This window comes from Vulpes vulpes, chromosome 5 (assembly GCF_048418805.1).
Source record: "Vulpes vulpes isolate BD-2025 chromosome 5, VulVul3, whole genome shotgun sequence".
Classification (NCBI taxonomy): Eukaryota; Metazoa; Chordata; class Mammalia; order Carnivora; family Canidae; genus Vulpes; species Vulpes vulpes.
In genome coordinates this window covers 81444601-81458269 of record NC_132784.1, presented here as the reverse complement: position 1 = coordinate 81458269, position 13669 = coordinate 81444601, and the positions used below count along the sequence as shown (strand labels likewise).

The 13669-nt window shown below is 42.2% G+C and overlaps 1 protein-coding gene across 7 annotated transcripts in view; it reads left to right on the top strand.

The window, feature by feature from the left end:
- WT1 (WT1 transcription factor) overlaps positions 1-13669 on the top strand; it is a 49232-nt gene that overhangs the window by 24492 nt on the left and 11071 nt on the right. For all 7 annotated transcript variants that reach the window (XM_026012938.2, XM_072759067.1, XM_072759068.1 and 4 more), the window contains one exon: positions 11996-12092. In XM_026012938.2, the coding sequence (XP_025868723.1) occupies positions 11996-12092 (97 nt within the window). The remainder of the gene's footprint in view (positions 1-11995; positions 12093-13669) is intronic.

Below are 13669 nucleotides of genomic sequence, written 5' to 3'. Positions count from 1 at the left end.
TTCATCTTGAATTTATTTGGCATTTTGATTCCACCCTGCCCTGTATCTAGAGGATTAGCCAGTATCCTCAAACTATTTTAAATAATCCAGTCTTTCCTTGTTAACTTCAAATATTAACTTTATAATGGGGCACCTGGGTGGCTCAGCAGTTGAGCATCTGCCTTCAGCCCAGGGCATGACCCCGGGGTCCTGGGATTGAGTCCCACATTGGGCTCCCTGCAGGGAGCCTGCTTCTCCCTCTGCCTGTGTCTCTGCCTCTCTCTGTGTCTCTTATGAATAAATAATAAAATATAAAAAAAACAAATATTATCTTTATTAAACCTTGGATCCTATCAAATTCCTCAGATCCATTTCTAGATTCTGCTCTCTTCTTTTGATCAATCTGATTCTTTTTGCTAAGTATCAGATTGTTTTCTTTGGTATAATTTTATAGTCTGTTTAAAAATCTGATAGAAAAGTTTCCTAACTTTGTTTTTTCTTTTTTTTTTTAAGATTTTATTTATTTATTCATGAGAGACACAGGAGAGAGAGAGACAGAGGGAGAAGTTTCCTAGCATTGTATTTCTTTTTTCAAACTAATTTTGGCTGTTATCGCTTGTTTATTCTTCAAGATGAATCATAAATTTAAGATTCATTTTGTTAATTAAAAAAAAAAGTCTTTATCGAGGCACTTGGGTGGCTCAGTTGGTTACACGTCCGACTCTTAATTTTGGCTCATGATCTCAGCACCATCTGGCTCTGCGCTGGGTGTGGGGCCTCCTTAAGATTCTCTCTCTCCCTCTCCCTCTGCTCCTCCCCACTCCTACTCATGCACTTACACTCTCCTTCTTTAAAAAAAAAAAAAGAAAAAAGAAAGTCTTTGTCAATATTGGTTCATTAATTGTGACAAATGCACTTATATTAATGTGAGATATAAATAAGAGAGGAACCTGGGTATGAGATACATGGCAACTATCTATATTATCTTAGAAACTTCTGTAAATCTAAAACAATTCTAAAATAACAAGTTTATTTTTTAAGTCTTAATTAGAATTTTGAGTGTATTGCATCAGTTTTAAAAATTAGTTTTGGAGAAGATTGACTTTTGGGAAAAAAACTCAACCTTTCTTCAAGAATGTGGATAGCTGGGGCACCTGAGTGGTGTAGTTGGTTAAGCAGCCAACACTTGATTTCAGCTCAGAACCGATCTCAGGGTCATGAGATGGAGCCCTGTGTCAGGCTCTATGCTTAGTACGGAGTCTGCTTAGGTTTCTCTCTCCCTCTCCCTCTGCCTTTCCCCCACTCCTCTCTCTAAAATAAGTAAGTAGGGACACCTAGGTGGCTCAGTGGTTGAGTGTCTGCCTTTGGCTCAGGGCATGATCCTGAGGTCCGGGATCAGGTCCTGCACGGGCTCCTTATAGGGAGCCTGCTTCTCCCTCTGCCTTATGTCTCTGCCTCTCTCTCTCTCTCTCTCTCTCTTTTTCTCTTTCTCTCTCTCATGAATAAATAAATAAAATCTTAATAAAAATAAATAAATAAAATAAATAAGTAGATCTTTAAAAAAATAAAAGAAAAGAATGTGGATGGCATTCCTCAACATTTTTTCAAGTCTTATTCTGTGTCAGATGTCTATTTTGAATTTCCTCCTTTTCAAGACTTTTTAGCAGTAATGCCTCTAGCTTCAGAATTTCTTTGAGAATGAGTGTGATTCCATGAATACATTATGAGGATTTTTCCTTTGTTTCTTCACCTTGAAATACTTTGTTGTGTTACTAACATTCGTTTGGAGGATGGGAGTTGAGGAAAAGATGATTTATGCACACAGCCTTCATACTACAAGCCTCCGTTTCAACAGTGGAGAAGCAGAGGACATATTAATCTTTAGAACCCTTTGCTTGATCCTGGTGTTTTAAGGAGGACAGGTTTTTTTAAAAAATGTAATTGAAAAATAAATAAAATAAATAAATAAATAAATAAATAAATAAATAAATAAATAAAAATAAAATGTAATTGAGCATAGTTGAGTAAACTTTTTCAGATTCAAGAGTATAAAAGCAAGCTGGGTAGGAGCCTTTAGGAATCCAGGCTGAGAAGATCCTGCTCCCTCCTTCCTGTGTGAGATTTGTCTCCCATGTGGATCTGGGACAGCTGTTCTTGGTATCTAGCAGCAGTTTCTGGCCATAGAACCAAGGCTTTGAGAAGAGTGAACCCAATCAGTTAGATCAAATTGGGATTTGGGTAAACTATCACCTCAATACCAGATACATGTAAGGAGAGATCCAGAGATTTCTTATATGATCTGATTGAGGTGGTCTATGAAAATATAGTTCCTGTGTTTGTGTGTGTTGAAATAGGAATGAAAGTCGTGCCAAAAAATATTCTTCCAAGTGATAGTGGCCGGTAAAATTGTGGTGTTCTTGGGCTGTGTTCTCTCCAAACTGTTGTGAGAAACTGGATTTAAATATTTAAAATATCTCTTAGCTCTGCTCTGTGTGCTAAATAGCAGGGAAAGGGTCAGTTGGAGGAGGTTTGTGTACCATTTCAGGTGTTGAGGAAGGCTCAATGGTTCCTAAGGACTGATTTATACAAGCATTGTTGTCAGGCTATCAGCCACTCAGTCTGTGTGCCCTGTTGAACAGCAGTCAATGACCAGGTTGCATGAGACATGAAGACAGGAGCCATGACCATAGAGAAACTTCCAAAAGAGGAATACCAGCTAGGTTTTGGTAATGATAGCATTGCTACAAGTATGCATCTTCCAGAAGGTAATACTTTGAAGGGACCAGTACTCATTTATAGATACTCTGTATTTTGAAAAATTCACTAAGGAAATAAATCCAGTGACTTTTAGGTAACTGCTAGATTATGCGTGAATTAAGACTTTTTCTACAGCAGGTGGCAAAACTCCAGTTGTAACTGGCATGGTCAAAGGGGAAACTTAAATTTAGTAACTTCCTATATTGTATTTTAAAACCCCAGGTCTGGATTCAGGGGCTCATTAGGATACTGTTTCATTGTCTCTTGTCTCTGCTGTTTTCTGTGCAGGCTGCCTTCTTAGGCTCTTGCCATTGTGGAAAAAGTAGCTCTGGTTTTGGGCATCTACAGGCTCACAAGGAGGATACCTCTTCTATTGGCTCTTCTCCAACAAAAGGCCCAGAGAAGGCGCTGACTGGCCTGGGCTGGGTCATGTGGCTAGAGAATGCAGTGATCTGATTGGCCAGGTTCTGAGCATATGTCCATCCCTGGAATCTGAGGGCAGGAGTAGAAGAAAAGTGGTTCCCTAGAAAGGGGGAGGGCCATATTTCCAGAGGACAGTGGGATAGATGTGGAATGGGCAGAAAAGAGATACTCAACAGAGAATTAAAAGAGCCAAAGTAAGGGAGCGCCCGGGTGGCTCAGTCCATTAGGTGTCTGACTCCTGGTTTTAGCTCAGGTCATGATCTTACAGTCAGGCTCTGTGCTCAGCGTGGAGTCTGCTTCGGATTCTGTCCAAATAATAATAAATAAATAAATAGTTAGATAAGTAAGTAAGTAAATCAGTCAAAGTTAATAAAAGTGGCATGAGTCCTCTTCCTCTCCAGATCACTTTGTAACTGTATGCCATAGGGGTGTATGAAAGTTGGAGAGAAAGTAAATGAGGGATGGATGGAGAAGCCTTCTTTCTAATGCTCATGGGAAAAGTGTTCATTAAAAGGTACCATAATATGCTCTTTAATGAAAAGTGACACAAGATAGATTATAGGTTTTTGTTAAAAGTCAAAAGTGCATTGTTGTCTTGAGATGTGAACAGAAATGAAACACCTGAGTTGGGGAGGAAGACACACTTTTTTGAGTAAAAAAAAAAAATAGCTGGTTGTTTTCTGTAGACTGTACTTCTGGGAAAATTTTATACCCATGAATCATCAGACTGCAGACATTACTTGTAGTTTTTTTTTTTTTTTTAAACTCAATCAAATTTAATTTGGTTGTTTCATTTTTTAAGTTCTAGTTTCTCCGCTGGATTCATAAAAGATACTGCATCACTTGGATATTCTCAGGAACAGAAAAAACCCTTTGACTTTGATATACCCATTGATTTGCTATATTCCCACTCTAAATGATGAAATTACGAAAAGAACAGAGGATGGCCAGATGACATTGCTGTGGATGTTTGTGCAGAATTTTATTTAAATATTGCCCTGAACACATCACGTTCAGACAGAGAATCAAATAGCATTCACGTTGAGCTGCAAGTGATCGTGCTGGGTTGCCGTCACCTCTGACTATGTACAGAAAGAGAATTCCTTGTGTATTCATTTTCCCAAGTTAGATCTTATAAGTGGATATGAAAGTGAGTTCTGAAAATACTTTGGCTACAGGGAACTTAGATTTTCATTCAGTAAAGCTTTTAACCCTACACATTCTTTCTCATGCTACTGATACTTTAGAGACCAAGTCAGTTGGTCAGTAGAAAATCTCACAATCTGGATTCTGCAGATTGCTTCCTCTTATAGTCTTTTAACTTTGGGCCTCCATCCCCTGTAGTTCCTATAAATAGGTAGTTAGGTCTGGAAGCTTGATTAGATTTTATTTTATTTTATTTTATTTTATTTTATTTTATTTTAGCAAGAGTGGTGTGTTTAGCCCCATCTCTTGTGTTTAACCTTTAAGGATGCACACTTTTTGAACATGGTTCCAGTCCTCTTTTCCCTCAGAAGTGGCACACTAGCCAGGGGTGATGGTTATCAAGGCTTGTGGCAAAGTGTGTTTTCAACACCAAGAGGAATCAAGCACTCAAGCATCTCATAAGCCTGAGTATCAAGGATGGACAGAGAAGAGGGGTGGATGGGTAAATTCCATTTTCTGCATATGCAAGACTTTGAAGTCTCCCCAGGTGCTTTCCTTCAACCTGATTAAACTCTGCAGAGGTGAGAAGACCGAGGTAAAGATGGGGGGATGCCCACCTGGCCAAGGACTAGAAGCAGGAGAGAGAAGTCACAGATGGAGGTTTTTCCTTTTTGAATATTTGTATCAAATGCTAATTACCCTCAAAAGTCCTCTTTTTTTCCTTTCTTTCTTTTCTTTTTTTTTCTCTCTCTCTCTCTTTTTTTTTAACCTCCTCTGTTGATAAGGGATTTCAGGGCAGCTCTGGTTTTCCTCATCTGTAAAACCTCAATTCCTTTTTATTAATCTTCTTGTGCCTGTGGAATATCAAAATTAATCATTTCTAAAGAAGCTACCCTTCTAATGTTAAGTTGTTTTTTTTTTTTTCTGGGCCAAACCTCAATGTAAAGGTTTTAGCATGAAGAAAGCTCATAATTTGTGTTATATGAGGGGCATTTTTCTCTTTTCACAAACTTTCTAAGGACACATGTTTATGTATTTTAAAGCTGTCTAGGAAAAGCAAACTTTCTCAGGATATATATTTATGCATTTTAAAGCTATTTAGGAAAACATGTAGTTCACACCACCACCAAGAAGGAAGCCATGAGGTGTATGCTCTGCTGATAACTGTTTCTGTTTACTTTGTTTTCCCAGTTAGGTGGAAAGAATTTCCTTTTGTAAAAATGATGCTCAGTTTTGGTCGCTTTGTTGCATATAAGCAGGCCACTTCTATCAGCTAGCTTTGTGCTTTCTTTGTACCAAAATAAATATTATGCCTCAGAGCAGAAGCTGGAGTGTACTGAAAAGTGAGTGTCTTGAACTTGCTCCTCCTGACTGCTCCCCTTATCTTATCCTACCCACTCCCACGACATTTTTAAACCTTCAGCAAGTCTAATTTCATTCATACCACTGGAGAAAATAGCTGAGGATTAGTCAAGTGTCTTGATGATCGAAGTGAACCCAGGCTGGGGTTATACCACTCGGATTGTCGAGCTAGTTTTGAAGGAAGAGAGCTGGACTGACCTGGATTCAAACCCCATCGGTCTGACTTTGGGCAGATAACTCAGTGTCTTCTTAAATTTCCATATCCTTTGCTGTAAAATGAAGATCTTACTAATTAAGTAATAGTGAACATTTATTGAGGGCATACCATGTGCTGAACAGTGCGCTTTACTTACCTAGTCTCATTTTATGTTATGAAGTTCTGATGGGGAGGTGCTATGTCGTGTCTCTTTTGGACTAGTCTTGTAGATTAATCTGGAGATAAAGAACCTAGATTAATTTAACTCTTTAAAATGCATCTGCAAGAAACTGAATAAATCTGGTTCTCTTGGTATAGTAGGTTGAATAATGACCCTGAAAGATATCTCAGTCCTAATTCTTGGAGCTTGTGAATGATACCTTGGGTAGCTCAAGGGACTGTGCAGGTGTGATTAAGTTAAGGATCTTGAGGTGGAAGATTATCCTGAATTATCTGGGCAGGCCCTAAACATAAAACATAATAAGTGCCTTTATAAGAAGAAGACACAGGGGAGATTTGACTACAGAGAAGTTGTAGAAGATGTGACAAAGGAATCAAGAGGACAGAGTGATGTGAAGGAAGGACCAAGGAATGCAAGCAAGTCCTAGAAACTGGGCAAGACAAAGAGATTTTCTCCTTGGCCTCCAGAAGAAAATAGCCCTGCTCACACCTTGACTTTAGGACAGGGAGGCTGATTTTTAGACTTATGATCTCCAGAATTCTAAGGGAATATATTTATGTCTTAAGCCTCCAGGTTTGTGGTAATTTGTTGCAGCAGCTGTAGAAAACCGATATGCTGGGATTTGCACTTTCCTGCCTAAAGCTTCAATGTTTAAACCTACCAGCAACTGGGCCCATGAAATTTAGAGGTGAAACACTGATCCCTGTAGATGAAAAGTGCCTCTGGATTTTGGCCTAGTGGCATTGGCCATGTCTGCTGTACTAGTACAGCTTCTTTTTCAGTGTTCAAGGGTTTAAAGAGTTCTAATACTCAGTTTTCAAAGAATTAGATATATCCCCACTCTACTTTGTTGCCATGTGGCAAGAGACAACAAAATCAAGACAAAATTATCCAGTTTGTAACTTAAAATTCCTTGCATAACCTTTAAAGCTGAGGTTGCAAACTGGTGGCCCTTAGGCCAGAGATATTTTGTCTGACCTGACAGTGATTCTATAAAATCTCAATTATTTGCCAGAATTTTTAATTGATTGATTGAGGGGAGAGAGAGACAGAGACAGAGAGAGAGAGAATGGGTAGGAAGGCCAAAGGGAGAGCATCCTTCCAGTAGATTCCTTGCTGAGCATGGAGCCTGATGCAGGGTTGATCTCATGATCCCGAGACCATAACCAGAGCCAAAATCAAGAGACTTGACTGAGCCACCCAGGTGCCCCATTTGCCAGAATTTAAAGCTGAAGTGATCTCATATAAAAATATTGATTTCTGACTTTTCTGGAAAATGGAAAGATTTGGCAACACTGGGTTCATATAATTACCAGTCCTTGGCTGGAAGAGCACAGTCCTTACTTTCCTCCTCATTATCTGAGTTGGAAGGTACATCTACCCACTGCAAACATTTCTACCCTAAGGCAGATTTGGGATTCATACTCCACTCTAGGGCTGCTCCATGAATGATAACACCCTTGTCTCTGGGTCATGATAAATTTTTACTCCCCAACTATCCAGGGCTTTATGATTGATTATTTGGAAACTATATCTTTGGCCAGAAACCCCTTCACTGGGTGGTAGCTCCTTGTCCTTCTTAGAAGACTTTATGGCTCTAGACCTCTAAGAATTCTTCCTTCACTCGCTTAATTCACCGAGCAGTCAAGAGACCCAGATCTCCCTTGGGGTAGAAATCTTAAGCATAGTCCCTGGAACTTTTTCAGTATAATTCTCTTGGAGGAAGAGCTTGGTTTTCCTTGACCATCTAAACTAATAGTTTGGTATTAACAGTGGCTATTGTTCCAAGGGCAGCTGCCATCATCCTGAGCCATTTTGTCTCAGATGAACCTCTGCTGATGATATTTGCCCATCAAAATGACTAAATTCTCTATGATGGCTTCCCCCAGGTTGCCACAGAAAGAGACCTTCTAGAATCTGGTCACATTCTGAATACTAGAGAACAATTATGTGTATTGTAAATATAATAGTTCCCCACAACAGCATTTAAAAAAAAATAGCAACACAGAAAAGATGGTTTCCAAAGATGGAGATGATACAAAATGGGATGGAAAGCAAATATTTTGGAAGCTAAATTGAGTCAAAAAAGATTTCAACAGTTGGGAATGACTTGCTAAAAGAAATGAAATGGAATTTGAAGGGTAAATGTGACATTTTTAACTGGGTGACGGGCACTTGATGGGATGAGCACTGTGTGTTACATGTTGGCAAACTGAATTTAAATTTTAAAAATGTAAAAAAAAAATAAAGTAAGAAGTATGTGTAGTCTTGAACTGCAGTTAAAGAAGTCGTGTTCAAGCGCAGGGTTGGAGATACATGCCTTAATTGCAGTTCATGCTTTCTTGGACGCTGAGGATTCTATTTGACTGGGGAAGACCACTGTGACCTGAGTGCTACAAAGTGATAATGCTCTTAGATGTGTTCGTGGAGCCCTGACAGCCTGTGAGCCTAATGCATTGTGTTGTGTTTGACTGGCATACTGGTTTTGAACAATGCGATGGAATCCCTTGGGTGAGGCATGTACTCTCTGGTCTTATGCATTTATGTAAATTCCTCAATTCTTAAGATTTTTGTGTTTATGGATGGCCCTCCTTCCCCCCTCCCTTATAGTAACACTCTTCTGGGGCCACTGGTATCCATTTTAAGCCCAAAAGTTGAGAGAGACTTAACAAAGGAAGGGAATCAAGAAGAGGATGATATGGATGGTAAAGGAATCAGACACCAGTGTGTGTTGTAATCACTGAGAGAACTGCAGCTCTGTGCCCTGGAAAGCTGTCTTCCAATACCTGAAGGGCCGTCGTGTGGAAGAGGAGTTAGCTTTAGTCCTTCTCATGGAACATTTACAGGCTGTGCGCCTTATTTTGGTCTCTGAGCTGAGAGGATACAGAGGAGCAGGTTGGTCTCTGTCTTTGAGGCCGAGTTTACTGCAGAGCAGAGGAGATATACAGGTGGCTGTAAAACACGAATACTCTGGTTCTCCAGAAGACAGAAGGGAGGAGGCAGATTTCAGCTTGGCCTAGAAAGGCCTTTCCTCACAATTAAAGCACTCCCCCAACTGGAGTGGGTTGCCCTAAAAACTTAACCACCAGTTGTATTGTCCAACTGTTGAAGATGAGCTCCAGGAGCTTTCAAATGAGGGTTGGAGTAGATGCCTTCTCCACATGTTAGTATATGGTCCCAAGACCACTGACCTGCTTTCCTTTACTTATCCAGAGAGCAGCTTACTCACCCTCCAGCTGCTGTGGCTGTGGGACGTGTGGACATGTCAGCCGTCCTGGCAGACACCAGGATGCCTATGTGTTGTACTCAGTGTTCTGGGCAGACCACTTTGGGAAGAGCGTTGGGTTGCAGGGTTTCCCCAGCGTGGAATTGCACTGATGTGTTTGTTTTTTGGAGACATCAAAGCCAGCCGGCAGGCCCAGCTGTAGTTTTTGTTCACGGACCTGGTAGGAGAACCTAGGGGCGTGTTTCGCAGGTACAGTCTTGTTTCTGGGTGCTTCTTTAGTGTGTTGGTTGCATCTGGCTCTGAGGATCATGTCATTACCTTTGAGTAGTGTGGCGCCTCATTTCCTGGGACATGTATTTTGAGGAAAGTCTATTACCTATGCCCTCCAGGAACCCAAGTAATATCAAATCCGGAGAATAGCTGCCAAGGCTAGAGATCCCTAATTCTTCCCCTTTAAAATAATTCAGATTTCTGTTGTGTCCCTAAAGATCCCTCAGCCTTAGAAAACGTGTCACCTTCTGGCTCCATGCAGAGGACTAAAGCAAGCAGAGGCAGCATGCCTTCACAGCCCTCAAGGCAGAATGTTCTGGCGGTGTCATTCTTGCCCTGTCCTCTCTCTGCTACCACACGCCACTGTCATCAGCTCTTACACCCCCACTGTCTCTGTAGCATAATTGTAAGGCAGACATGGCCTCTTTCTCGGCAAGTACCATCTATGGTTCAGAGAGGCAGATGTTGTCTGGATTTGGCATTTCTTCCCAATTTTTGCACATTTAACCCTGGCTTGGCTCTTTGGGACACTGCCCCCCAGATATATCAAAAATCACCTGGAGGATGTAGAGACGAAGTGTAGTAGGTTAAAGGGAGCAGAACTGCCACCGAGTTCCCCAAACTGCTGTCACTGATCTCTGCAAGGGAGACAGGCAATTCTTTCTAGAAAGCTTGGAGCCAGAATTAAATGTGGCGCATCCCACAGCTGCTGTGGCCGTGGGACCTGTGGACATGTCAGTTGTCCTGGCAGACAGCCTTCCCCTCCAGGAATTGTCTCCCCTGGGGAAGTGGGAGGTGGAGCCGGCCCCAGGGTTTCCCCACACTATGGAGTGGGCTGAGCAGCCAAGCTCCCTGCTTCCTGCACTGGGACCCCTGGCCTCTCTAGAGGAACAGAGGCAGAGGGTGGAGGTTCTCAGCCCTGACAGCAAGTTAGTGACACCTGGAGGCTTGAGAAAACCAAACCAAACCAACCTCCCCCCCCCAAAAAAAAAACAAAAAAACAATCGTGCATGGAAGGAACCCATTATTCCCCGGAGTTAATTTTGTAAAGCAGCTTTATAAATTCCACATACTGTCAGTTTGGAGTATACAGATCAGTGGTTTTTAATATATTCGCAGAGTTGTACGACCATTCCCACAACTTTAGGACATTCTCAGCAGTCACTCCCCCATTTCCCCAACTTCCCGGGTCCTAAGCAGCCAATCCCCAATCCACTTTCTGTCTCTCCATAGTTTGCCCGTTCTGGACGTTTCGGTTAAACGGAATCACACAGTAGGTGTGTCCTCTGTGGCCGACTTCTTTCAGTCCCCTGTTGTCAGGGTTTGCCCACATCATCATGTATCAGTACTTCCTACCTCTTTATTGCCAAATAATGTCCCCTTTTATTAATATACTATAATTTGTTCATCCGTTCATCAACTGATGGGCATTTGGGTTGGTTCCACTTATTGGCTCATGAACAATGTGTACAAGTTGATGTGCAGATACAGGTTTTCATTTCTCCTGGGAATATACCTAGAAGTAGGATTTCTGGGTCGTATTGTAACTTTAGGTCTCATCTTTTGAGGAACTGCCATTTTCCAAAGCAGCTGCACCATTTTACGGAGGCTTTTCATAAGAGCTCCCTGTGCTGATTCTAGATGCGATTATACTGTGCTTCCCATGCAGATAAGAATCCTTGCTCTGCCTCATTTGGAAGTAGAATAACTGCAGAATAGATACCAGCTTTTACCTAAAGGAGAGAATACTTTTAGAGGATTCACTACCTCCGAGGTGTTCTCTTCAGCGTTCCACATCCCTCAGCTCTCGCCAAGCTGTCCAGGATCAACCTGAGCACCAGCTAGAGGACCAGTCACTCTAACGCTGGGTAGGATTATCCAGTGTCCAGTGGTGGCACCGGTTGGCTGCAAAGAGTTAAGTCGATCTGGAAAACTGATCTGTAGGTTAAGTGGAGCAGGGGCACAGATGCGTAATCCCCACGTCTGAGAATGTGACATTTCTTCTGTGTCATCACTTTCTCCGTGCTATCTGGTAAAAACTGAGTCATGAGGTGCCGACAAAAATCCATTGCACTTAATGTGAAACTTGAGGTATCTGCTCATTCCTGAGATATTCGCAGCTGTCAGTTCGGCTGGCTAGAGGGTAAACAACTTGCTGGGGATGAAATCCTGCCCCTGTGACTTTTCCCAGCCTGTCAGAGAGCAGAGACCCAGAAGGCCAGCCAGTGAGAACCTGAGCGTAGGGCGGGCTGCATGGTGGTGACCCCAGGGTTGAGTGGCCCTGCCCCGCACAGGGTCCTGTTTCCAGAACAGCCCCTGTGGAGGGATGCAGACAACCAACTGTTGTTGTTGTCCCATGATCCTTTTAAAGACCTTCTTTCTGGCGCCGATGCGCATTTCCAGATGGCACCTGCGGACCCCTCTGAGCCTTGCTGTCCGTTCTTTGTGTTCGCAGCCACGGCACAGGGTATGAGAGTGACAACCACACAACGCCCATCCTGTGCGGCGCCCAGTACAGAATACACACGCACGGCGTCTTCAGGGGCATTCAGGTGAGACCTCGGGGGGCATCGCTGGGCGGGGATCTCGGTGCCTCCTTCCCTTCTCAGCAGCCTTTCGCTTCTTTGCTGATGGCCATTCGGCCAGGTAAGTCTGTCCTCATCACAGGCCCCTCTGATGATAGGGACCTCTGCTCTTCACCCGGGGCAGAGGGCAGCCTCCTCTCCACGTGGGTCATTGTGACCACGGCCACGTCCCTGGCTCAGACCAAGAAGCTTCTGGTGGAATCCCATCCCTTCCCCCAACCACCGCTTAATTCACCTTTCCCGGTGGGCCATGCAGTTCTTGCAACGGGTGACCCGGACCCTTGGCTTCCCGGGCGGACCCTGGACTTGGTCTGCATCGTCAGGTGCCCGAAGCTGACTCTGATCTTGCCAAGTGTTCCACTGGTAATAATAAATAATGACAATAACAGCACTACCTTGTTGCTGCTGGACGCTTTCTGTATGCCAGGCATTGTGCTGAATTTTATATATGGGCTTTTTCTCTTTTTTTTTTTTTTTGCTTTTTCTCTTAACAGATGTAATTTCTTTTTTTTTTTTTAAGATTTTATTTATTTATTCATTAGAGACACACACACACACACACACACAGAGGCAGAGACACAGGCAGGGGGAGAAGCAGGTTCCGCGCAGGGAGCCTGACGTGGGACTGGATCCCGGGTCTTCAGGATCATGCCCTGGGCTGAAGGTGGTGCTAAACTGCTGAACCACCCAGGCTGCCCCAGATTTAATTTCTTAAATCAGTTTTGGGTTTAGGGAAAAACTGCAGAAAATACAAAGACTCCCCATATCCCCCCTCTTTCCCCTCCTCCCTGTTATAATCTTGCCTCCGTATACTACACTTGTTACAATGATAAGCTGGTATTGATCCTTTTTCTTTTTTAATACATTATTGTTTTTTTTTCAGATTTCAAGATAATTTAATTAATAGTAGAGCTAATATGTTCTCTGTACTTTTTTGCCTCAACATGCATATTTCATCTTTATATTTTAACTTTAGTATAAGTTGAAATAATTTCAAATTTACAGAAAAGTCTAAAAATAGTAGACATGCTTCCTGCATTCAGATTCCTCGTTGCTAATAGCTTACCACGTTCACCTTATTATTCTTTATGTATATATAACTTATTTCTGAATCATTTAAGAGTTAAGTTGCCAGCACAACTACCAGTTTGTCCTAAGGTTCCTTTTTGATACATTATTGTTAATGAAAGTCCATAGTTTACGTTAGGGTTGATTTCTTGTGTTGTGCAGTTCCATGGGTTTTCTTTAAATGCATAATTTCACGTATCAACCTGCACATTCTAGTACAGAATAGTTTCACAATCGGAAAACAAAAATGCCCATGTCCACCTATTCACCTCTCTCCCCCTCCTCACCTCCTCCAAAGGACTACTGATCTTTTTACTGACTCTGCAGTTTTGCCTTTTACCAGAATGTCCTATGGCTGGAATCACACACCATGCAGCTGCTTCAGACTGCCCTCTGTCAGTTAGCAATATGCACTGAAGTTTCTTCCATGTCTATATTTTATTTTTCCAGTTAGTCCTCAGTGCATCTTAACAGGT